The 26,124-nt window shown below is 38.7% G+C and overlaps 2 protein-coding genes across 8 annotated transcripts in view; one reads left to right on the forward strand and one right to left on the reverse strand.

The window, feature by feature from the left end:
* The first annotated feature begins 953 nt into the window (after window positions 1–953).
* Window positions 954–16,328, forward strand: COCH (cochlin). Its single transcript, XM_004282141.3, has 11 exons — window positions 954–1,063; window positions 1,158–1,208; window positions 3,318–3,474; window positions 4,325–4,458; window positions 4,977–5,039; window positions 5,718–5,762; window positions 5,856–6,003; window positions 8,769–8,872; window positions 9,586–9,812; window positions 9,989–10,505; window positions 13,719–16,328. Exons 1-11 carry the CDS (start codon window positions 1,030–1,032, stop codon window positions 13,892–13,894), a joined length of 1,656 nt encoding a protein of 551 aa, XP_004282189.1. The 5' UTR covers window positions 954–1,029; the 3' UTR covers window positions 13,895–16,328.
* A 752-nt stretch (window positions 16,329–17,080) lies between these two features.
* Window positions 17,081–26,124, reverse strand: part of STRN3 (striatin 3) — a 114,074-nt gene continuing 105,030 nt past the window's right edge. For all 7 annotated transcript variants that reach the window (XM_033409924.2, XM_033409925.2, XM_004282138.3 and 4 more), the window contains 3 exons: window positions 24,457–24,564; window positions 18,817–18,903; window positions 17,081–18,734 (listed from right to left, as the gene is read on the reverse strand). In XM_033409924.2, the coding sequence (XP_033265815.1) occupies window positions 18,565–18,734; window positions 18,817–18,903; window positions 24,457–24,564 (365 nt within the window). In that variant the 3' untranslated portion in view covers window positions 17,081–18,564. The remainder of the gene's footprint in view (window positions 18,735–18,816; window positions 18,904–24,456; window positions 24,565–26,124) is intronic.

Below are 26,124 nucleotides of genomic sequence, written 5' to 3' on the forward strand. Positions count from 1 at the left end.
TGGATCCCTAAAATCCGAAGAAAAACCAGTCCGCTGATGGGGTTTCTAACAAATAACAGGGCATGCGTTTATCCAACCCAGGTTGGCGTGACTTCAGAAGTACGAACTTTGTTTCAACGGGAGCACAGATTTGGGAAGTTTGTTCTGAGGCCGCGTGTACCTGGTAGCTCTCCGGGGCCCCGCGTTCCCGGCGCCGCAGCTCCCGCCGCGGGGACTGTGTGCGGGGAACCACCACTCCCCAGCCCGAGTGAGGCCGGCTCCCTCGGGCAGCCACGCCCGGTCGCCGCACGTCGGGCAACCTCCCCGCGCGCTCCCGCCGCCGCCATACACTCGTCCCGGCTCCCCTGACGCCGGGGCCGGCGAGGTCCGCGGCCCTCCCCCGGGCTTTCGCGTCTCCCCCGGGGACGGACGCGGCATCCAGGTGGCCGAGTCCCGCGCCGCGGGGGTGGCGCCTCGGCGCGGCCTCACCCCGGGACGGAGAGGGGGTGAAGGCGGAGCTGGACGGCCGCCGCCTGGTCCCGGGGGACCAGCTCCCAGCCCCCTCTCCGCGTGCGCCCCCCGCACAGTGCTCATGCGCGCGGCCCAGCCTTTATAGCGGCCGTGGGAGCCGCGCTTTCCGCACTCGGGCGCAGCCGGGCGGATTCGACTCAGGTGCAGAGCCCCCGGCGTCCGGCGCGGGCGTGCGGGTCCCTGACGCCTGCCTGTTCGTGTCTCCCCTTTGTCGCTCCCAGCTTGTCTGTCTGTCTTCAGGGTGCACCCTCCTCCTGGTCCGGGGTTGCACCTCGACTCTGGGTTTGGCTTGATTTGCAGCCGGAGCGTCGCCTCCAGACTGAGAGTGGCACGAGCTCCCGGGCAGCGGCCTCTTCGGTCTCCTCCTCTCTTCGGCCGCCCCTGGGTTTCCGAGGGGTGCGGGATCCCTGAGGGGGCGGGGGGCGGGCGCGGTGTGGTGGGGACGTAGGGATCTCCGTTCTCGGGGAGCCTCCCTTGCATTCTCCCTCCCTCCCAGGTCCGAGCAGCCCCTAGGCTACCATGTCTGCAGCCTGGATCCCGATTCTCTGCCTTGGTGGGTACGCGCCCCTCACCGCCCTCTTCCCCTCGCACCAAGCAAGGTGGAGGTGGAGGCTGGAACCAGCCCTCGAGCTGTCCTCTCTTCGCAGGTGTCTGTCTTTTGCTGCTGCTGCCACAGACCGCGGGCAGCGAGGGAGCCGGTGAGTTGCGGGTTCCCGGGTCCGGGAGCAGGGCTCTATCCGGGGGTTGCGAGGGGCTGCGGGCCAGCGCGTAGAACGCACTCAGATGGAGCCCCTGGGCCTTGGCCGGGGGCTGGAGCTATAAGGGTGCGAAGGTTGGAGCTGCTGCCTGGCGCACCCCATTCATACCTACAGCCCATCTACTCCGGCTTACCCATTTCTCCCTCCTGGGGTCCGATGGGGACGTTCTTCACAAGGTACGGAGAAGGAAGCCTCCCCCCATCCACACCCACAACCCCGGAGCTTCCTCTCCCCCCAGCAAGCCGAACAGCGGCAGCAGAAGTGGGGGGTGTTCGTTGAGCCCCACTGAGGAGCGCCGTAGTCCCGGGTGTTCCGCGGAGTTTGGGGTCAGGGAGAGGCCTTCAGACTGTCAGAGAGACAGAGAAAGGCTTCGGGAGTGAAAGAGAGGCTTATGTCGTTGTCCCATCTTGTTTGACCCCCTCGCTGTGTTTCCAGGAATGACCCCTATTAAAAAAAAAAAAAAAAAAAAAAAGGCAGCATTTACGGGCCCATTTCATATTCGAGAGAGTCTAAAAGGAGTGTGTTCCACACGTAGAAGTCCGAGTAAGGGTGTGTGGTTCGGTGTGTTTTATACAACATAAAAATCAAACTCTTTTTCAAAATCTATCCTTTATTTTTCTTGAAAGGAGAAAGGAAGGTAAGTATTGCAGAGGGCTGTATTCAGTGCCCCCTCACACAAACACACACTAAAGTCAGTGTTGGCAGCTAAAGGCAGAGCCTCTGGTGCCTCGAAAATGGGAGGAAAATTAAGGCTGTTTGCTAACAGGTATGAAGCTCATAGGTATGAGGCTACTGTTCTTGGTAAGGATTTTAACTTGCCCAGCAATCTAGAGTGTTTCAGAGCTAAGGAATCAGCATTGTACCTTTCATGGCGTCCTGCCTTCCTTTCCATGGAGGTGTACAGTCCAGGGCTGGGCACAGAGGGCTCTTAGAAGAGGGTCCTTGCTAGAGGCAGGCTTCTCAGTGGGGCAGTATGACCAGACAGCACTACTGTCTTGGAAAAAGAAAAAAAAATTTTTTTTAGTGATTAACATCTGTTTCAAAAACGTTTGGAAAACATCTGTTTCAAAAAGGTTTGGATAACCACAATTTCCAGTGTTTGGAAAATAGTATTTAAAAACATTATCCTCAATTTAATAGTCACAGTAAATTGATGAATTAATATGTTGTATTAAGTTATCTTGTTACATGTTGCCAAGGGCTTGTCTCTAACATCTTTTGTAGTAAAAACTATGATTATTAGTTGGGTTGACCATGTAAAACTTGAGAGTATTAACGGTGCTTTCTAAAACTGCATTCACTGCCTGATATATCTCTCTGGACAGATCTGGAGCGGAAATAAGCAGGTTCAATTCAGATTAAAATGCTCCATTCTGAACGGACTAACTTCTCTGTTTCCTGTCCTGCAGGAGTTACAGAATTTTCCTTGGGCTGTGTGACCTTGGGCAAAATAACCCCATGGCTTTAATTACTTCAGCTGAAAAATGAATGATTGAGCTAAATGACGTTCTGTAAAGTGAAGCACCTTTTTACTGGTTTGCTTAAATTAAAATATAATTTTAATGCGCTGCATTTGAAGAAAACTGATATAAATGGCCCTCAGAAGCAACGGATGACTTAGATTTGTGCATGTTTCTATAAAAATGTTCCTCAGAGGTTCAACCCAGATTTAATATCTTCACCTCAGGCAACTATGTACACAGTTGTAATCAGAGTTGAGGTTCTTATATTTCTAGAATGAATTTAATAAATGGTCAGTGACTAATGTTATTTTCTAATTCTGATATATTTCCAATTATGCATCTCCAAACTGATAAGAACTAAAATTCTCCCATTAGACTTTACAGTGTCTGAGAATTAGATTAAATTGGAAAACTGATTTTTGGCTTGCTAAAATCTGGAATGGTGTGGAACAGTACCTACATCAATATTCTTAACAAGAAGTGTAGAAATTAGGGAAGTAAAATTTCAATCTCATATTCTAGTTCCCCCACCACCACTTCCCTAAATGTCCTAAGAATGGTTTTTACGTCTCTCCTTTCTCTTCAGTTCCCATCGCTATCACATGCTTTACCAGAGGCCTGGACATCAGGAAAGAAAAAGCAGATGTGCTCTGTCCAGGCGGTTGCCCTCTGGAGGAATTCTCCGTGTTTGGGAACATAGTATATGCTTCTGTATCAAGCATATGTGGTGCCGCCATCCACAGGTAAGCTCCAACATGCCAAGGGGAAAGAAATGCAAGTGTGATTATTTCCCTTTCTCTTTAGCCATCTGGACACCCCCTCCCACCTTTTCTTTCTTTTGGTACCAATTTTGGCCATAGAAGATGGATACATTTTTAAGGTTTTCCTGGATATCCTTGAGTCACCAACTACATAAGGGAAGCTTTCTGACTAAAGGCAAATTGCATTATTTCTGGATAGCTAGAGTCCTGTGATTCTAAAAACATTCCTAATCATGTACTATATTACTGAGTTTTTACTGTATGACAGCCATTATTTTAACTTCCACGACGACTCTACAGCTGTACAAGGTAGGTACAATTTTACCCCATTTTACAGATGAGGAAACTGAATTCAGAGAGTTGTCAAGTATCTTGCCCAAGGCCACCACTGTTAGCAAGTGCCAGAGCTGGGACTGAAAGCCCAGGTCTGCCTCCAGAGCCCATATTCATCACCACTCTTCTGTCCTGTGAGAGAATGGCCAGTATGACACTTTTTTTTAAAAAAAATGAAGTTCAAGGACATGTAGTTAGGGTATTTTAGAAGACTGTTTGGCACTCTTAACTCTGATCCTCTGAGCTGTAGGGAACAGGAAACTGCAAGCGTGTCCTTATTAACACTTAAGAAGTTTCACAGCACAAAACCATTTCCCTAGGTGGATTTTGTACCTGGGTAAGCAAGTTTTTAAAAAGGTTGACAGCATCCTTAGATGGCTTCCCTGCTGAACTATTTTCTTGATTAATCAGAATAATAGGTGCAGTATGGCAATATAAGTCAGTCAAATGCCCCTGAAAAAGTGTGGATAGAGTCTCAGCTGTTATTCTTGTGTTGCAGGGGGGTAATCAGCAACTCAGGGGGACCCGTAAGAATCTATAGCCTACCAGGTCGAGAAAACTATTCCTCAGTAGTTGCCAATGGCATCCAGTCTCAGACGCTTTCCAGATGGTCTGCTTCTTTCACAGTGACAAGTAGGTACAATTAAAGTGTTCTTACTTTTGTGTAAATATTGTCTCCCCAACCCCCCAAAAAGTTTTCTGCTTTTCTCAGCTCAACCTCTTTGACTCTGATGGAAAAACTTGTGATCAAGACTGGAAGGGTCAACTGTGGGTTAGAGTCAGGGGATCCGAAGGGTTAAGGACACACTCAAGCCAAACTTGGGTAAATGGGAGGAAAATTATCTTGCTGTCAGAAGATGGCAATAGAAAATTGAATTGCCTGCAATCAGAATGCCCTGACATTTACCAAATAACCCTAACTCAAAAAAAACAGGTGAATGAATGTGAACTCATTTTATGGTGATCTTTTAAAAATACGATACAATAGATGAGAATCCATTTTGGTTCTTTGAAACTAGCATGCAGCAATTACTCTTGCAATTGCCATCACTCTATTACATTTATCATCCTATAGAACCCTAAATTAGATTCATTATGCTTTGATGGTAAGGAAGGAAGAGGAAAAAATAGTCTTCTCTTTATTTTAACAGAAGGCAAAAGTGGTACCCAGGAAGCCACAGGACAAGCAGTGTCCACAGCACGTCCAGCAATAGGTATGAAATATGGAACCTATCTCCTAGTTGCCTGGCACAGCATTAGGAAGTTATAAATAAGTGTTATTGATAAAAGCTTTCCTTTTTTAAAATATTGAAACACAAAGCAAATACCTTTACTGGTATATTGCATAGGGAAACTTTCAATTTTATATTTCAAATTACTTATCCTTCTTTTATTTTCATTTATAAACTCTACTGCTAGACATTCTCTTGAAGTCCTACCATTTCTCCCTGATTTGATAAACTGCCTAGAAACTGGTCTAAGTAAAAGTACCATGAACTTCTAGTTCCATTTGTCATATGAATAAAAGAAATGAGTGCGTGTCTATTTGAGAAATAGCCAGGGATTTCCCTTTCTAAGACTGTGGCAATTTTAAAGTCAAAGAAATGAAGAACATTAGAATCTAACTCTGAGTTTCCAATCCTACCTCAGCTGTGGGTTTGGGATATCAAAGTCCTGGATTGGAGGCATATTAAATATGTAGGTCTACTACAGTCCTGACTTGTTTTTTTGTTGGGGCATTGCTTCCCTAGTCCAGAAAATCATGAGGAAATTAATTTTTTAAAAAAGTATTTTCAAGAATGATGCTCCTTATCATGAGCTTTTCCCTTGTGGGTCTTTTTCTATGGAACTGTCTTCCTTTTGCTAATGCCAGGTGCTTTTTTTTGTTTCAGGTAAACGACTAAAGAAAACACCGGAGAAGAAAACTGGCAATAAGGGTAAGAGTCCGGATATCCATTTGGGAATATTTTCTCTCTCTCCCTCCCTTCTCTTGAAACTGCTAATGGAAAGACTTGTTTGGGTGTTCACAGACTGTAAAGCAGACATTGCATTTCTGATCGATGGAAGTTTTAATATCGGGCAACGCCGATTTAATCTACAGAAGAATTTTGTTGGGAAAGTGGCTCTAATGTTAGGAATTGGAACAGAAGGACCGCACGTGGGCCTTGTTCAAGCCAGGTACCAACCTTGTTAAAATGGGAGGAGACTTTAATGATGTCTTGAATGATGAAAAATGATCAATCCTTTTAGTGGGTACATACATTTCAGTTCAATATAAACAAATTGAGGTGTGGACAGTCTGGATTCCCAAATTATGAAGTCAGAATTTAAGACTGCCTGAGCAGACTGGGTAGGTATAAGTGCTTCCTTTTTGGGATAAAAGGATTTAGAGAATTAAATGCTATCTATTTGAGGACCAGAAGGTAGGCTAAAAGTCTTGTTGCTCATACAGATTACTTCTGCACATCTGCTCTGCTCAATTCCTAATTTCTCTTCCCTGAAGGAGGAAGCAGTGATGTTTATTTCTTCTATTTGGTCATTATTCTTTTTAGCTCTTTCCATATTCCCTTGATTGGAAATCTGAAGCTTAACCTTTTATTTATTGTATAGTAGTGTTTATTCATGTCTTTTAGGATTATCATATGCTCATTAGAGAAAGCTTGAAAAACATATAAAACACAAAGAAAAAAATTTCCCAAATATACCCCTCTGAGATAATCAATGTAAAATGTTGTATTTCCTTTCAGTATTTTAAGAAAATATTTGATGGTACATATGTGTGTATTTCTTTTTCAAAAGCTCAGATTATATCAAAAGCTCAGATTATATCAAAATACTGATGCTCACAATACTGAGCATTGTGAGCTCAGTATCACAAATATTCTTCAAAAAATGATGTTTCGTAATGTTCCTTAGCATGATTTATTTAACCATTCTATTGTTTTTTTCACAATTACACTGTGCATCCTTATGTCATCCTTGTGCCATCTCTGATAAATTCATTCGGCTAGATTCCCAGAAGTGAGATTGGGTCAAAGGGTTCTGACATTTTTTTTTTTTTTTTTTTTGCGGTACGCGGGCCTCTCACTGTTGTGGCCTCTCCCGTTGCGGAGCACAGGCTCCGGATGCACAGGCTCAGCGGTCATGGCTCACGGGCCTAGCCGCTCCGTGGCATGTGGGATCTTCCCGGTCCGGGGCACGAACCCGTGTCCCCTACATCGACAGGCGGACTCTCAACCACTGCGCCACCAGGGAAGCCCGGGTTCTGACATTTTTAAGGCTTCTGAAATAAACAGTTAAATTGCTTTCTAGAAAGTTGATTCAGTTTAAACTACTATCAGCTGTGTGTAAGGGTGTCACAAGTAGGATTACAAATATTTATATTTCTATTTGTTCTTATCTTGTTTTTTACAATTGGTTCTTAGAATTTTTTTTGGTGTAAGAATCATTAACTTTGTTGATTTATATATAATTTAACCATTGTCCCATATCTTAAAAAAATGAGCTTCTTATTCCATTCATTTGTGATATCAATTTATAACTTTAGACAAATGTTTCTTTGATCCATATGTTAATTCTAACATCTTTTCTACAATGCTTTGATTATTGTAGCTTTATTGTATATTTTAACATCTCATAGGGCAAATTCCCCTCAATATTTTTCTTCTAATATTTTTTCTTTGCTGTTTTTACCTAACTCTTTTTCAAGAGGAAAGCTACACTACTTTGTAGACGCATACAAAGACTAGCTTCTTTATAAACGTCCTGATTTATGATTTTTCTATTTTAGGAAGAACATTAGAATAGATAAACTATGTCAAGAGTTTATATTTAAGTAGAATAAGAGAATATCTCATTAAGGATGCAAAACTAAGACTAAATCTCATAAATAATAATTTGGATAGTTGAAAAGTGACCATAAAAATGAAAAGATTATCGACTCATGAAAACTGATTTTGTGACCCAACCATTACACCAAGTATATAGAAATCATGCCACCAGGTATGCAGAAATACAATGAGTGCTATTTCCTTCAGAAATCTTGACTTAGTGGCACTTGATAATGCTAAGATCTTAAAATTTTGCACTGATGAAATTTTGACTTATCTAAAAGTTTTAAACACAAAAATTGTGCTTTAACTAATTGTTTTCACTCAACATGGTCTCTAATGAACACAGAGTAAGTTATAGAAGCTGAAATTCTTTTACTATTAAATATGAAAAATCCCAAATCTATTAAAATATATATAATTGTAAGATTAGCAAATGTCAATATCATTTATCATAAGAAAAATTCAATATTATAATACTTTATAATTTGTTTCCTTGTAAGTTTTCTCATTTTAAAAATGTTGGCCTTAGTGTCACTGAAATTGCCTCTTCTGACCAGAGACCTGGGTTAATAGACCCAGACTATTCAGGGCTTCCAAGGTCCCCCACTGGAGCAGACCTAGACTCACACCCAGCTATGTTCCAACTATCTGGTGCCCATCTCTGCAGATTTCCATTAAGCCCAGTGCCCTGAGCCACCCGGTTTCAGGTGCTTCATATAGTTTAGGAGCCAGACAAACCTGAATTTAAAATGTGGTTATGTTTTGTTGGGTAAATTACCTAGGTGTTCTGGGCCTCCATTTATGTAATAGGGATAATAATCCCTACCTTGTACAGTTATGATGAAATGAGATTATACATGTAGTATGTATTTAGCATATTACCCAGAATACAATAAACCCTCAAGGTAGCAGTTGTTTTTGTTACATTTTTTGAAAGAACCCTAAAAATTCAAGTAAGGATGCAATATACCCTAGTTGGCTGTATGCTGTGGAATTAAGAAACTTAGGTATTGTCCAATTTAAAGACTTTTTTTTAAGGTATATAATATTGCTTGTTTGTTTTACATTTCCAATACTCCCTGGATAACATTTTTTCCCTTTTTTGCCTAGTGAACATCCCAAAATAGAATTTTACTTGAAAAACTTTACATCAGCCAAAGATGTTTTGTTTGCCATAAAGGAAGTAGGTTTCAGAGGGGGTAATACCAATACAGGTAAGTAGACTTCGGCATCTGGGATGTAACACAGAGAGGGTTATGAATGATCAGACATGTAAGACAGTATTATGCTATTTTATATAAGCAGAAGTGAAACTCTTCTTCCTGGCACTGATCTTGGTTAGGTCTGCACTTGATATTCTGAGATATTTAATTTATAATGGAAAATGTACCAAAGGGTTTATTGGTATTGCTCATTTTAAAAAATATAAGACGTTGTGACTTATAATCCTCAGGTAGGGCAGATGTCACTTTAGAAAAGTACCTGTTTAGAATATTTAAAAGAAGCAAAGATCAACAGACTCATCTAATGAATGCAGATGTGACAGAAAGAACTAAAATAGAATACTGGACCTTCTGAGGGGAGACTTCTTGTTCTGAGCCCGTAGAGGTACTCGTCAGTCACTAAGGGGGCTAGATAGAGAGCACAAGTACAGAAGTGGGAGTCAGGTTTATGTTTCTGACTGGTGATTGATGTAAGGAAAGGAAATGTAATGCTCTGGGGGGTAGGTGATGGAAGAAATGTGGGTTGTGAAGACAAAAAATAGGCATGATGGATAATTAAACTTTCCCATCTGATGCACGTGTTAAAGAACTGAGTTCTATATGTGTTAAATTCTTAAACTTGGAGGCATCAAGTTCGTACAGGGAAATAGAAGTGTCATTTTAAGCAGTGGTGCCATTCCAGTTTGCTTCTTTTTCAAACCTAGGAAAAGCCTTGAAGCACACTGCCCAGAAATTCTTCACAGCAGACACTGGAGCGAGAAAAGGGATTCCCAAAGTGGTGGTGGTATTCATTGATGGCTGGCCTTCTGATGACATTGAGGAAGCAGGCATTGTGGCCAGAGAGTTTGGTGTCAATGTATTTATAGTTTCTGTGGCTAAGCCTATCCCTGAGGAACTGGGAATGGTTCCGGATGTTGCATTTGTTGACAAGGTAAGGAGTTGAGAGTGTCTTCTGTTATAGTAGTGATTCAGTTTGGGACCTCTAGGCATAGTGCTGACTGGACCATATCTGGGTTAACTTTGAAGATTCAAGATTTAATGTTTTCATAATTTTAAAGAAACAACTTTTGATTCCTTTGGTTATCTTTTATGTGTCTCTCCCATTAGGCTGTCTGTCGGAGTAATGGCTTCTTCTCTTACTACATGCCCAATTGGTTTGGCACCACAAAATACGTAAAACCTCTGGTACAGAAGCTCTGCACTCATGAGCAAATGGTGTGCAGCAAGACCTGTTACAACTCAGTGAACATTGCCTTTCTAATTGATGGCTCCAGTAGTGTTGGAGAAAGTAATTTCCGCCTCATTCTTGAATTTGTTTCCAACATAGCTAAGATTTTTGAAATCTCAGACATTGGTGCCAAGATAGCTGCCGTACAGTTCACCTACGATCAGCGCACAGAATTCAGTTTCACTGACTATAGCACCAAAGAGAATGTCCTAGCCGTTATCAGAAACATCCGCTATATGAGTGGTGGGACAGCTACTGGTGATGCCATTTCCTTTACTGTTAGAAATGTGTTTGGTCCCATGAGGGACAGCCCCAACAAGAACTTCCTGGTAATTGTCACAGATGGGCAGTCCTATGATGATGTTCGAGGGCCTGCTGCTGCTGCACATGATGCAGGTAAGGTCCTTGTCCTTTGTCTGGGAAGGGAACTGGGGAGAGGTTCAGTGAATTTTAGGAGTAAATATAAACTTAAGTGTTTGATTGAACAAATATCTATAGGATGGCAGTCATTGTTCTAAGAGTTTTACCCAGTATTAACTGATTTAATTGTCAAAGCAGCCCTACTAAATCTTATTCTACAGATAAGGAAACAGACTTTCCCAAATCACACACCTAGTAAGTGGTGAGGCCAGTATTAAAATCCAGGCAGGGACTTCCCTGGTAGGCCAGTGGTTAAGGCTCTGCACTTCCACTGCAGGGAGTGTGGGTTCGATCCCTGGTCGGGGAGCTAAGATCCCCCATGCTGTGTGATGTGGCCAAAAAAGTAAAAAATAAAGATTTTGTAATCCTCTAAAAAAACCCAAAACAAAACCCAGGTAAGTGTGGCTGAATCCTTACCTAACCACTGCATTTTGGGGAGAATTGCCATGAGAGCTATGTCATATGTCAAGGGAATGTTACAGGTGTTCATGTTTGGCTCAAACTTGGAATATATAACCCCTCAATTACAGTTTATCATAACTTACTATGAATCTGCTATTTGATAATTTATCCTTTTTTTTAGTAGTTTTCAGTCTGCCATGAGTTTTCTAAGATCACCAATTAAGACTTTAACCCTATTCCACTTAGATTTCCTTTTCAGTGTCTTTTATCCCCCTTGAGATAATGAAACACTTATAAAAGGGTATACAAAAGGTTCTTTCTCTTACCCCAACCTTAATATTACCTTTGGTAAAGGCCACTAGTTCCTGAAGACATTAGCATGTGTGTTGCTGAGATCAACAGGCCAAGAAAAAGCTGAGGTTCCCTTTCCTGGGATAAAAACGGAATGGTTGGAAGTCCAATTATATATATATAATATATATATATTATATATAATATATATAAAATATATTTATATATATATATAAATATATATATATATATTTTTTTGCGGTACGCGGGCCTCTCACCGCTGTGGCCTCTCCCATTGCGGAGCACAGGCTCCGGACGCACAGGCTCAGCGGCCATGGCCCACGGGCCCAGCCACTCCGTGGCATGTGGGATGCTCCCGGACCGGGGCACGAACCCGTGTCCTCTGCATCAGCAGGCGGACTCCCAACCACTGTGCCACCAGGGAAGCCCCCAATAATATTTAAAAAAACAAAAATGCTAACTTGGGAGGGGGAGAATGAAGAGCCTTACATTTTTCTATACTCCTCTGTACTTCCTTTTCCCTATTTAATTCCTAATGACTTTTGCTTTTATACATTTATTAGCACCTCTGCTAGTGCACTTGTGTCCTTTTATAGGTATTGATGGAATACTGTTTTTATTAAGTAGAATAGAGAATGGATACCTGCAATTTAAGCTATATATACAATGGCTTATTTTTATACATCTGTCTTAATGTATTCTTCAACTAACTTATGTTGAAGACCTTTTTGCTATCATACTCCTTAAAAGTGTAGCTTACTGAATTTATGGTTAACAGGATTGGATTCAGGCTACATAAAGTGAACTAAATAAATTCAAATATATTCTCCCTATGTGATTAACTGAACTTCAGGAGGTTGGGCCGCACTATTTTCATGAAAGTTATCCTTTAGTGATAGCAAAGTGAAAGTTAACAAAAGCCAGAAGATAGGATAGGTGTTCAGGGCTAGGGCACAGCTGTTTTGGTTTTTTAACTGTAATTATATACTGGGCCTGAGCTTGACAATCTGAGCTTGAATGTAAAATTAAAAGTGAAGAAAACTGAAGGGGAGAAATTTTTTTGACTTCTTTCGCCAGGGAGAGGGGAGGATTAGCTGGTGATGATAAATCAGTAATTGTTTCAAGTAGCTTTTACATCATCAAAACCTGCTTTATTTATGTCTTAAGTATTCACAACTCTGATCACTGTATACCACTAGAAGGGTGATGAAGCTTTGGATAGAAGGGAGTAACTATTTCAGAAACTCTAAAAATTTCATGCGGGATTTCCTCCAGTACATAGATGGTAGTCTACACTTCATAGACATTTTTTGGCGGTTTTTGTTACTTTATTTTGGCTGCGCTGTGCAGCATGCAGGATCTTAGTTCCCCAACCAGAAATCAAACCCCTGCCCCCTACAGTGGAAGCATGGAGTCTTAACCACTGGACTGCCAGGAAGTCCCTGGCTGTTTTCATCATCAGAAAACTTTTGCTTTGGGATTAAAGACTGTCAATTTTTTTAAAAAATAACTTTATTTTTGGCCACATTGGGTCTTCACGGCTGTTTGCGGGCTTTGTTTAGTTGCTGCGAGTGGGGTCTACTCTATGCTACAGAGTGCGTGGGCTTCTCATTGCAGTGGCTTCTCTTGTTGCGGAGCATGGGCTCTAGGCACGTGGGCCTCAGCAGTTGTGGCTCGCGGGCTCTAGAGCACAGGCTGAGTAGTTGTGGCACACAGGCTTAGTTGCTCCGCGGCATGTGGGATCTTCCCGGACCAGGGCTTGAACCAGGGTTCCCTGCATTGGCAGGCAGATTCCTAACTACTGCACCACCAGAGAAGTCCCTGTCAATTTCTTACTATTGGCCAGTTTGCTAATGCAACACATACTGAAATGGGAGAAACAATTATCACTCACAGAGGACTTGTCACCGTTCCCCAGACAAGGCAAGAGCCTTAGAAAACTTTCATCATTTATATATCCTATCTTCTGTGTCATTTTTTCTTGCTCTATTATACTGGCTATGACTCCAGTATAACAATTAATTGTGATGATAGCAGGTTGTCCTTCCTCACGCCAAACTCTGAGTAGTTTTCACCATTTCACTAAGTATGTTTGCTGTAGGGTTTGTTCTTATTTTTTAGATATTATCAGGTTAAGAAAGCTTCCTTCTCCTTTTAGCTTACTGTGTACTATCATGAATGGATGTTGAACTTTATCAAATTATTTTTTTCTTTCAGCGATCATATGACTTATCTGTTAAGGTGGTATACTGCACTGATGGCAAAACCTGTGGTTTTGACCCAACTGTTTAGCCATTCTCATCACGATTACTGCTAAAACCAGCCCAACAATTTGGTACAGGGGATTTAGTTCTTCAGGCATTACAAGGCAGTTTTGTCTGCAACTATGTACTAATGTGTGAAAAATATATACACGTAATTTTATACATAAGCTGGAACTTGGTTTTAATTGACTTAAAAATACTTCTATTGTAGGTATCACCATCTTCTCTGTTGGTGTGGCTTGGGCACCTCTGGATGACCTGAAAGATATGGCCTCTAAACCAAAGGAGTCGCATGTTTTCTTCACAAGAGAGTTCACAGGATTAGAACCAATCGTTTCTGATGTCATCAGAGGCATCTGTAGAGATTTCTTAGAATCCCAGCAATAATGGTGACATTTTGACAACTGAAAGAAAAAGTGCAAGGGGATGTATAAGTTGTTCTTAGTAATACTGAAATACTATATAGCATACTAAGATCAGACACAAAACTATTATACTAAAGATGGCAAAAATGTAAGCAAGTAAGCATTCATTTAAAGCTGCCTTCTAATTACAGTTCAGACTCGATTGTTCAAAACACTCTGCTGAGGCTTCATAATCACGAACCTTAGAAACTCAGGAAAGAGGAGATACCGTAGATTATAATTTTAAGAGTTCTATTTTAACATGCATATTAAATGTATAGATATGCAAATTCTATAGCTCAATAAAAGCAGCTGATATTTAGACCAAAAGCAACATTCCTTCTCTAATTCTGTATTACACATATAAGGAAAATGAAAGAGAAACACATATAAGGAAAATGAGAAACAAACAGAAAACAGCTCAACTTAGTTCAAATATATATTGACCCAAGCAGATGTTGTCTTAAAACCAGTCAACAATCTGGTTTTAAGATCTTACTTAACATACTAAAAGTTACTTAACATACTAAAAGTTATAATTACAGACGAAATGGAAGCGATTTAGGTATCAAGCCTCTTTTGTAGTGTACTTTCATAATAACAACAAATATCACACTGAACAAGACTGAAGAATTGCCTGGTATTTTTCTATTTATAGCCTTAATTTTATATGTGTATTGATGTATTTGGCTTATACTCTAAAAGTCAACCATGTATTGAAAAAAATATTAAGTTGGTAAAATTTTACTTACCACTTATAAACACTTAGCTTTAAAGAAAAGCACACCTTTCAAAGAGGAGAACTGCAGGAAAGAATATTCTACTTTGACTATTTAAGCAATAAAACTGCTAGTGACTATTATTCTAAGGTCCCTTACTTATTATTCCAAGTGTCTCCCCCTAGGGCATGGTAAAAATTCTATTGACACATTAACCACTTCATGTGGAAAGACCGAGTTTTTTTCTTAAAATCATGCAATAAGACTAAATATATTTATTTTCTGTTCCAATTACTTATTGAATGCCTACTGTTTTAGGCATTATGCACAGCCAGTACCAGGTTAAACAGTTGATTACTTGGTTCAACAAAGTTGTTTTGTAATTAATAGTATTTTTACTTAAACATTCTTGTGAAGTTGGTTCCTAAGAAAAGTGATCAAAACTCCCTTTATGTAACTATCATTACCTCACCAAGAACTCTCCTCTCTGACGGAAGTGCTGTCATACCTTATCCTGCCTGTCTTCTCTAAGGACAGGATCTATCCTCTCATTCATCTGCACACTCTATTTCCCATCACACATACACTGATCCTATCTGAAATGGTTTACAACCAGTTGACCTGAAAAAGGTGTTAACTGGTTGGAAAATTTATACTCCAACAAATCTTTTAACAATTTTATAGCTTGTGTAAAAGCTTACGTATCAGAGAGCAGAACCGAAATTGCCTTTGACACTACATAAAAATTTGACCAAAGAGAATATGGGAAGTCATGACTCCCCTGACCGCCACTGCCCCCACACTTTATAAAGCTACAAATATGACCGATTCATGTAACGAGGAGAATTTTAACAACACAAACGGGTTTAACATGTTTTTTTTCCCAATAAATAGACAACTTTCAGCTGAGAATACCACTCCTTAAAAAATTAAATGAAAACCCAGCCTCTAGTCATTAGCTCTTTAAAAAATTTTATAAAGAACAAAGTTTTGAGGTAACCAGGGAAGCTAATATTTTGACTTAAAGAGCAGCAAGAGAGTAGAAGTGAACACTTTATATTTAAGTTACTGTTATTTTTAAAACTAAACATAATCAAGATAGTTAACAACTAAAAATAGAGTAAAAGGATTTTTTAAAAGATATAATTCAACTTTGCAAGCATGCCTAAATTTGTTATGCTAGCCTATTTATAAGCCTTAATGCATTAAATGAGATGTTGGTCTTCAGTGGATAACTTACTTTGAAATATGGAAAAAGTACATGAATAAATATGAAAAGAGCAGAATATGATTAAATATTGGGAAAGTCGACATATTAAAAAGTTTGTATATAAAAATACTCAAACTTTATGTATAAAGCACCATTTAATAGTCAAATGAATCTACATAATTTCCCATTAAGTCACAAATGGAAGCACACAAATAAGATATTCTTTTTGCATCCTTTTAGTCTCTTCCAAATGTTTAATATTGTAGAGAAAATACAACCAAAGTAGATAAAAATAAACATATATACTATTTTTATTCATTTCAGTTTTAATACATTTCAAAAAAGATGAATGTTTATGCATTGCAATGATGATAATCACATTTCAGTTCAACAGTAATGCATTGGCTTGGAACAGCTGCCAGAAACAATACTAGCTTTGGAAAGCTTGTTCCTAAATTATTTTAAAAAAAAAAAAAAGGAAGAGAAAATGCCTCTTTAATTTATTCATTAAGTTGAATGTTCAATTCAGAAAACCAAAAAAACAATACTTTAAGAAAATTTCTGAAAACTTTTAGTGTTTCACCAGCAATGACTAAAATTGACATTTCGATTTTTATGGTAGGTGGCAGAATTTCTCAATGTACATACAATGTAATTTTCTTTTTTTTGAAGTAGGCATTCAAATAGAATTTTGCCACGTTAAGTTTTCTAATGTTACCTTCTAATTGCATTTGCAATTCCCTTCAAAGAAAAAGGATTATTACCTTGTTGAAGGAAAAGTTTGAAGATATTAATACTTAACATTTATGAGGATAACTTTTAATTAATGAACAATGCAATGTTTATTCTCTGCTGAACTTTTCTGTGGGAAACAGGTTTGGCTAGATAGGAAAGACAACACTATTAATTGAAATTCAGATTTAATAAAGTAATAGGGTATCTTAAGGAAATGATTTAAAACTGCATATCTGCTGGTTTTGTTTTTTGGTTATTTTGAATTATCTAACTTACTTCAATAGAAGATTTTTAAATCCCCAAATTGGGTGAAATACTTAGAAAGGCATTCTTAACAGTATTAACTGTTCTAATCTTATTAGAGTATCAATAAACAGTACAAAGTTTAAAAGAACAGCATAAAAATGAAGGACTCACTGAGAAATCATCTCCATTTCCTACTTTAATGGAGAGTAAAGTATTGCACTTTATTATTCAACACAAAATAATGTAGCCAACAGTAACATACAGGTACACAATTTAATATTTATTATATGCATTTTATATACATTATTTTTCAACAGCTGTACGTTCGCTATGTGGTACAATCTTAAAAATTTGCTGATTCATAGTTTGTAAAACAAAAACCTTACAAAACTCATCAAAACTCGCAAACTGATCAGAAAAGTTTTTTGGAAGACTAGAAAAAATACTTTATTGTCTTAATCATGCATTACACAAACAAAATCTTTAGTTACACCATAAAATTAAGCACATCTGAAAAAATAAAACAGGGATAACTAGTCCAAACACAGCAGATTTCTGTATCCTGATTCAACTATTTTTGTATCCTATTTGTAATGCAAATAAAATTTTACTCCAAATATTTTAAAACAAGATAGTTTTCTCTGGAATCATGGTAAACCAAGATATGTAACTGGGGGGAGTCACCTTGGTTTGCAACTTAAACTATAAAATACTCCATTTTTAGTCTATTTTAGACTATTCAAAGAGTTCCAAAATAGATATACAGGTTCCTTTAGCACATTAATAAAAGGATATAAAGACCAACAAAAAGTGAAATAAATAATAGGCTATTAGCAAGATGGATAATCCTTGATAAATAAACTTGTAAATACAGTAAGATGTACAAAATATCACATAGTGATAGGATGCCAAGATTAGTTTTTTTTTTTCTTTTTTAAGAGTTCATTTGGAGTACTAAACCCCACCGTTTCATTTTAATACACTTAATAGTCCTTGGTTTAAGAAGACAGTTATGTGATGTTGAAGGTGATTTAGCATCTTTATGGAAAGACTTAGCTGAGCTGTACTACGCAAAAGAAGGAAAGAGTGTGCTTACACGGCAGCGGGTCAGTGAGATCTCTGTGTTTCAGGGTTGTATAATGCAGAAAAACTTCAATACAATCTTGAGCACTGTTGTGACAGGCTAAATATATAAAAAGACTTATAAAAACTAGAATTTTATCCAAACATTTTGTGCAACTAATGCTAAAATATTTTAAGTTAAATTTTCTTTTTTATTTTTTTTAAAGCAAAATAAGTTTAAAAGGGAATCTGTGGCGTTCAACTGATAAACAGAAGATCACTAAGAGATGAAAAAAAGCTACTCTTGGAGCTCACTTCCCCCCAACAAGAGCACCACATTCCTAACCCTAAGGCAGCACACAGAGTCCAAAATAAAAGTCTTTTTGTAATATCAGACTCCACACTGGCTTAAAGATACCTAAAAGACAGACATACGCTCAGTTCATATCCAGTACAGGCCACAAATAATGGAGTCCTTTTTTTGTCCCACGAAATACAGTAATTACAATTAAATTAATGAGCCTGATGTTAAGATGTGATTTCCACCAATTTATGCCTGCCCCAAATATAGCCTTCATCAGGCAGATCACATGTAGTGTCATATCAGTAACATTTTTGATGGCAGTGATGCAGACCCTCTGTGTCCAAGCGAATCTGTTGTTATGATGAGTTTTTGTTGATTCACACAAATACTTTGGCAAGGGCATCAGCCCCCGCACTAGCAATATATGCTTTTGATGGATGGAAAGCAACATCATAAATTGATTCATCTAATTTTTTCCTATGTGCTGTTATTTCTTGCACACATGTCTTGCTGTCCAAATTCCACAATCTGATAGAACAGTCATGGCCTGTAAAAGAATAAATGAAAAATGTTACTGAGTAACCGTTCTATTATAAAATTTGTGGGCAGTACGGGAAGTTCAGACTTACTTCCAGACATCAAGTAGATTCCATTAGGATCTACTGCTAGACTTGTAACAGCATCCAAATGAGCTACCATAGAATGGATCATTTTACCTAAATAAAACATAACAGAGAAGATTAAGTTTTTAAATAGTTACTAACTTGAGCGATCAGAAACCAAAATACAATACTGACATAAAATATCACCACAGCAATATTTTTTTATTGTGATAAAATACACTTAACACAAAATTTACCATTTTAAACATTTAAGAGGGTACAATTCAGTGGCTTTTAGAACATTCATAATAATGTGCAACCATCACCATTATCTAGTTCAGAACATTTTCATCTCTGCAAAAGGAAACCCTGTACCCACTAAGCAGTCACTCCCCATTCCTCCCCAAGTCCCTGGTAACCACTAATCTGCTTTCTCTATGGACTGGCCTATTCTGAATGTTTCATACAAATGAAATCATACAATAACACGTGGCATTTTGTGTCTGCCTTCTGTCACTTAGTATAATGTTTTCAAGGTTCATCCACTATAATAATATTCTAAAGACAATTTTAATTCTAATGCAGAAGTTTCCCAGCAACTCCTAAAGACATCTGTGTGACATGAATCTGACAGTATATGATAGTGAAAAACATAATGACTACAGGGTTGCATCAAAAGCTTAAGATCGGGCTTCCCTGGTGGCGCAGTGGTTGAGAGTCCGCCTGCCGATGCAGGGGACACGGGTTCATGCCCTGGTCTGGGAGGATCCCACATGCCGTGGAGCGGCTGGGCCCATGAGCCGTGGCCGCTGAGCCTGCGCGTCCGGAGCCTGTGCTCCGCAACGGGAGAGGCCACAGCAGTGAGAGGCCCACATACCGCAAAAAAAAAGGCTTAAGATCATGTAAAGGGGAATTAAAATGAAAACAGAATTCTTCTCATTCAGAGATGTAAAAATTATTGTATATACAGGGTTAATGAAAAATAAATCACCAGGGAATATATTCCTCTCTAAAGATTCTAGTAGCAACATTTATCTTCTGAAATGTCAATCATTTAATACATTAGAAACAAGAAAGGGGAGAAGGGTGGGAGTACATCACAGAAATTACTCTGGATTTCCCCAGATAGTAGCAAAAGCACTATTCTGGAAAACATAATTTAGTGAATATCTTCATTAAGATTTGGTAAGCAAATGGATTCAACAGTGAATTGAAATTAAAAAACAAGTTGTGAATACAAAGTTGCGTTGCACAAATACAAGGGCATCAGCCTCTGCATTGGCAATACATGTTCTGATGGTTGGAAAGCAAAATCATAAATTGATTCATCCAAGAAAGGAATAAAACAGCAAGTACCACTAACTTAAAAAATTTCCTCCCCTTTCATTCAGCAATGAATATTTATTACTCAAATGCCTGGGCTGCTCCTAATGAGAGATGGAGGTCTTTCTCCAGAATTCTATTTACAGTCATTTGCCATGCTCCTTGTCCCCTGATGACATTCCACACTGAGACTTGAAATAGGCCTACTTTTGTTATTTGCCATGGGGCTATAGCCCTTAACCTGAATACAAAACCACAACATAATCAAATGTGCAAAAAGTTACTCTGAAAAACATAAGTCTGCCATTTTCTGGCAATACTAAACAATTATCAATTAAGAACAAAATTAGTCTCCTGTCATTTCAACCACATTTGTCTGTTTTTCATCAATACTAAGATTAACAGAGTAATTTTAACGATTTTTCTCTACTATCCTGAGAAACAGAAAAATCATTCAACATACTATTAGTCCAACATAATTCACCTATCAGTTCTAGAATCCATTCCTCTGAATATTCCTATTAAAAAAAAAAAACCCAGAGTATGAAATGGCTGGCCTCAAAACATTAGGGGGTTAACTAAGCATCATCAGCTTCCCTTAAAATATCAGCTCTGTGATGGTGACTCTTAATTCATAGATCTCGTTCTGATTTCTCTCCTGAGAATGATCCTACATCTCCTATATTTAACATGTCTTAAACCAAAGAATTCTTTCAACCAAATAGCAGATCTACCCATTTCTTTAAGGGTGCTATAATTTTCCAAGTTTAACTTCAGCTTTCCTGCCTGTGCACTAAACTAACCCTCACTATGATATGTAAAGTCAGTTTAGAATCAACCTTCCTCTACATAGTCACGAAGTCACTTCAGAATGTGAGTGACCTTCAGATTGGACCATTTACAGAGAGGTGCAATGCTGAACCAAGCTGGATGCTGGGTTTCTACTAGTGACCACAGAAGTCACAAAGCTTCTGACCCCTCCCAACAACTAGGACCCCTCCTTCAGCAGCATATACATGCAGCTTCTCACATTTAACCAAATTTACCTTTGCCCCATGGCTCTGCTACCACCCTTCTTCCCCCACCAAGATTAATTCTTTCTTCCTATAACTGAGGAAACAGAGGACATATGCAGTCACCAGTTCTCTCTTCCCCGGCACCTTAAGCTCTTTGACTTAAGATAATCTTATTATTTGGGATAATCTATGAAATGGAGAAGAAACAGACTGATAAAAAAAAAATAGTGGACTCTGGAAGCAAACTGCATGGGGGTTTGAATCCCAAACCTGTAATTTTCTCTGTTTTGTAACACTGAACAAATAACTTCTTTTGATCCTTTATTTCAACTATAAAATGAAGGTAACAGTGCTATATCTACCTTACGGAGCTATTAGAAGAACAAACATGTTAGTATATGTATATCAAATAGAACAGTGTTTCACTTACAGAAAGCAATATACCACTTGTCTGTAAGATTTAAGAGGACAAGATATTTTATTTTTGTTCACCAAGCATGGAGAAGTGTGCTGAGGATATGGCAGATACTCATAATAAACTTTGCTGAATGAATGAGTCCATAAGCAATTCAGACCCTCTTCCTCCAAGTCCTCCACATTCCTCACTTGTACTACACCTTCTCCCAGATTCACCCACTAGCCAAGTCTCTTGAGCACAGCACATATGCAATTCCTATTTGTCCCTCTACCAAAATTTTAAAAATCATGAGCCCTGAAGATCTCTCTGGAACAAACAGTACAAATTGAAAGTTTTAAACTCAAGGGTCTACCATATAGTGTGACTTGAATACTCTTTCTAAACCAATATTGCAAACCCCTGCTCAAATATTCAAGTGGTTTTCATAGTGCACAGTGTAAACAAAGATCCATTATTCTTAGCCTGGCTCTGAAAAGTTCACCTCAATAGTTTCTGCTTTCCTTTTCCAAACTTACGTCTCTGGTTTTGCCTATAAGAAACTTCTGTTCCAGCCCAAGTTCCCACTGCTGTGCCTCTACTGAAAATATGCCCTTATATGGAATTTCCTATTTTCTTCACTTAAAAACAAACAAACAAACAAACACCTTACCATTCTTTCAAGGAAACACCCAAACCTTCACTCTATGAAGACTCCTTTATCCTACTGCATTATGCATGAGTGTGTTCATGTATGAGCGTGTGCACACCCACACACACTATTTTCCCCAGACAATAAGCCCTCAGAAAGCAGAAACAACATCTTATACATGATAGTAGCCAGTGCAGTGCGAAATACTAAATATACTTTTATTGTTAAAATCTAAATACTTACTGAGTCCATTCATACTATCAATTTCTATGTTTCAGATAAAAAAAAATTCAAGGGCTTCCCTGGTGGCACAATGGTTAAGAATCCGCCTGCCAATGCAGGGGACATGGGTTTGAGCCCTGGTCCGGGAAGATCCCATGTGCCGTGGAGCAACGAAGCCCGTGCGCCACAACTACTGAGCCTGCGCTCTAGAGTCCACGAGCCACAACTGCTGAACCTGCGTGCCACAACTACTGAAGCCTGTGCACCCTAGAGCCCGTGCTCTGCAACAACAGAAGCCACCGCGATGAGAAGCCCACGCACCGCAACAAAGAGTAGCCCCCGCTCGCCGCAACTAGAGAAAGCCCGTGCAGCAACAAAGACCCAACGCAGCAATAAATAAATAAATAAATTTATTTTAAAAAAAAATTCAAGAAACTTACTATTAATTTGATAGAATAATACCCTATTATTAACAACTTAGCTAACCATCAACACCAGTTATCGGGATATTCTAGTTTATCACATTTAAATAAATTACCACTTTTCAAAGAAGACTTTAAAACAATACATCTCAACTCAATTTACAGTTTAATTTAACTCAAGTGTTGTAGGTGTGTGTATCTGCGTGTATGAGACACAGAAAATGAGAGAGAGAGATTTTCCATTGTTTAGAGCCTGTTGCTTCAATTATCTTCACATTACAAATAAGGTACTAGCTGGTTAACACCAAGAATTAATTGGTAGAATTTGTAAACAATTTAAAAGGCTATAGGCTCCTTATTTCTGATTTGTGCCAGTAAAACAGCTCTAGAGACTCACTTTTTGCTTTTAATATAACTACTAAAATTCCTGAACCTCCCCTTACAAATATAAATCTTCAATAATTAATGAAAGGAATCTTTTTAGAAATACAGTAAAGGAAATTATCTCTTTGCTCTTGCAGCAGTGGAAGATGTTTAGGTTTCATAAAAATGTTTAAAGAATTGATTTGATAAGGTGTTAACTGAGAACATTCACATGAATATGAATCTTCTTTCCTGTGCAATATATAGACCTGTGAATATCCATTCTCTTCTCAACTTGTCCTACTGAGTTAAAAGGAACCTCTGTCCATGAAAAGTGTTATTTGAGCAAAGATATTTATGTAAGACTGTAAAGACTAAAAATTATGACCATGTCCTATACAACCTTCAAAGAGAAATCTGTAGTTCTAATTTGCTGTCTTGCTTGATAATTTGTTGTCCTGCAAAAATGTTGCAATTAACATTTAAGTTTCTTATTTGAAGTCCTTCAATATCCCTCTAATCATTTTAGCTCCTCAAAGAAGCCTCTCTTAGCTATCAGACTTTTCCTGAAAGAGAGCAAACAGTACTTTATGTAGTATTCTAGGTAATAACAGATGAGACAGAGGCCCTTAAACAAACAATTCTATGGCCAAATTAAAATTTGATTTTTCTATATAATTGGTATGTTTTCCTTACAACAAGAAATAGAGGAGGGCTTCCCTGGTGGCACAGTGGTTGAGAGTCCGCCTGCCAATGCAGGGGACACGGGTTCGTGCCCCGGTTCGGGAAGATCCCACATGCCGTGGAGCGGCTGGGCCCGTGAGCCTGCGCGTCCGGAGCCTGTGCTCCGCAACAGGAGAGGCCACAACAGTGAGAGGCCCACATACCGCAAAATAAATTAAAAAAAAAAAAAAAAAAAAGAAATAGAGGAAAGATGACAATAAACAATTGACACTGTATCATCAATTCATCCACTGAGAAATAATTTTAAGGACATATTTGAAATGCCAAATACTAGAAAGAGATCTTTTCTGCTATACTAATTCACAACAGAATATAAAGAAAAAAAATTCAAATGAAAGGGTTTATAACTGTCATGAAATGAAGAAATCATAAGAGGTAAGCAAGGTATTATATATACTTAAGGATAAAAATTAACACATTATAAGTGTGCTACATTAAGTAAAGCAAAAATTTGAGTTAAATCAGTTTAACTTGGCAATTTTGAAGCCAAGAAGTCAATATCTTATATAGAAAATAAGATAACCTACTTACCCGTTTTATTGTCAAAAAATTTGATGTGTCTATCTTCATGAGCAGTTATTGTAACAGGAAGTGTGGGATGACTTACTACTCTGTTAATGTGATTACTGGATTGTAAACCTGAAAAATAAAGAATAATAATACACCAAAATTCAAACCATCAATGTAATGTGAAATCTAAAAAAAGTACAAACAAGACAATATAAAATAAAAACAGGTTCACAGACACAGAAAAGAAATAGGTGGTTACCAGAGGGAAGGGGAGGGAGTGGCAGGGGAAGAGGTGAAGGGGATTATGAGGTACAAACCTCCAGTTATAAAATAAATAAGCCATGGTGATGTAATATACAGCATAAGGAATATGGTCGATAATGTTTCAATAAATTTGTACGAGGAAAGATGGTTATTAGATTTATTGTGGTGATCATTTCATAATGTACGCAAATGTCAAATAATATGTAGTACACCTGACTTAATACTGTCCGTCAACTATATTTCAATTAAAAAAAAAACAACAAATACTTCAATCAGAAGTTAAATGATGGCCTTTTTAGTCTTACCAAAAAATAAGAATCACTAACAACTAAAGCTTTTATACATAAAACAAAAAATCTAAGAAATAAAACTAGAGCTCTAGAGAGATACAATTTCTTACAATACGTGTAAGCTAGCATGCCCTATAATATAAATGGATAGTACTAGGCTCAAGTTTAGAAAAAAGTTAGAAGTATTTTATTATTTTATTTATTGTTTTTTTTGCGGTACGCGGGCCTCTCACTGTTGTGGCCTCTGCCGCTGCGGAGCACAGGCTCCGGACGCGCAGGCTCAACGGCCATGGCTCATGGGCCCAGCCGCTCCGCAGCATGTGGGATCTTCCCGGACCGGGGCACGAACCCGTGTCCCCTGCATTGGCAGGTGGACTCTCAACCACTGCGCCACCAGGGAAGCCCCAAAGTTTGAAGTATTTTAATTTAGACTGTCAATATAGGTGGTTTAGAATTTTTAAAAGACCTACAAATCATTGCTTTTAATAAATAGCCCATAAAAGAATTGGAGGCAATTAATAAAGAAAAAATTCATAAGTGATAATTAGATGTTTGCAAGAACCACCCACATCCCACCCACACTGACAAAAAAACAGAGAACTGGAATTAATGTTCTTAGGAATGAGACCTTTTCTTTACTACCAAGTTCTTAATTTTTGATTAGATTAGTGATGAGGAAGAAAAGAGAGAGATCAAAACAAATGGGAAGGGACTTCCCTGGTGGTCCAGTGGTTAAGAATCCGCCTCCCAACGCAGGGGACATGGGTTCGATCCCTGCTCAGGGAACTAAGATCCCACATGCCATGAGGCAACTAAGCCTGCGTGCTGCAAGGAAGAGCCTGTGCGCTGCAATGAAAAGATCCCACGTGCCGCAACTAAGACCCGAGGCAGCCAAATAGATAAATAATTAAAAAAAAAGGGAAAATATTGTCAACATTTATTAGACTAAGTAAATCAATCATTCTACATGTATACAAGAACTCTTAACTGAACTTAAACACATTGAAAAAAATAATCTATGTAAGAGGAAGAAGGGGACTTGGGTTGAAAAGACACTTTGGGTATAATGTGGTTTGAGATTTGACCATTGAACCATTTAAATGTTTTCTATAATTATAAAATGACTTTTAAAAGA

The sequence above is a fragment of the Orcinus orca genome, chromosome 2 (assembly GCF_937001465.1).
Source record: "Orcinus orca chromosome 2, mOrcOrc1.1, whole genome shotgun sequence".
NCBI lineage: Eukaryota > Metazoa > Chordata > Mammalia > Artiodactyla > Delphinidae > Orcinus > Orcinus orca.

What these genes read in the sequence shown, in the direction of transcription:
- COCH (XM_004282141.3), top strand. Translation starts at nt 1,030, where the DNA reads ATGTCTGCAGCCTGGATCCCGATTCTCTGCCTTG. An exon ending in TGCTTCTTTCACAGTGACAA is followed by an intron (nt 4,459 to 4,976) that starts GTAGGTACAATT and finishes TTATTTTAACAG; the next exon opens with AAGGCAAAAGTGGTACCCAG. An exon ending in GAAGAAAACTGGCAATAAGG is followed by an intron (nt 5,763 to 5,855) that starts GTAAGAGTCCGG and finishes GGGTGTTCACAG; the next exon opens with ACTGTAAAGCAGACATTGCA.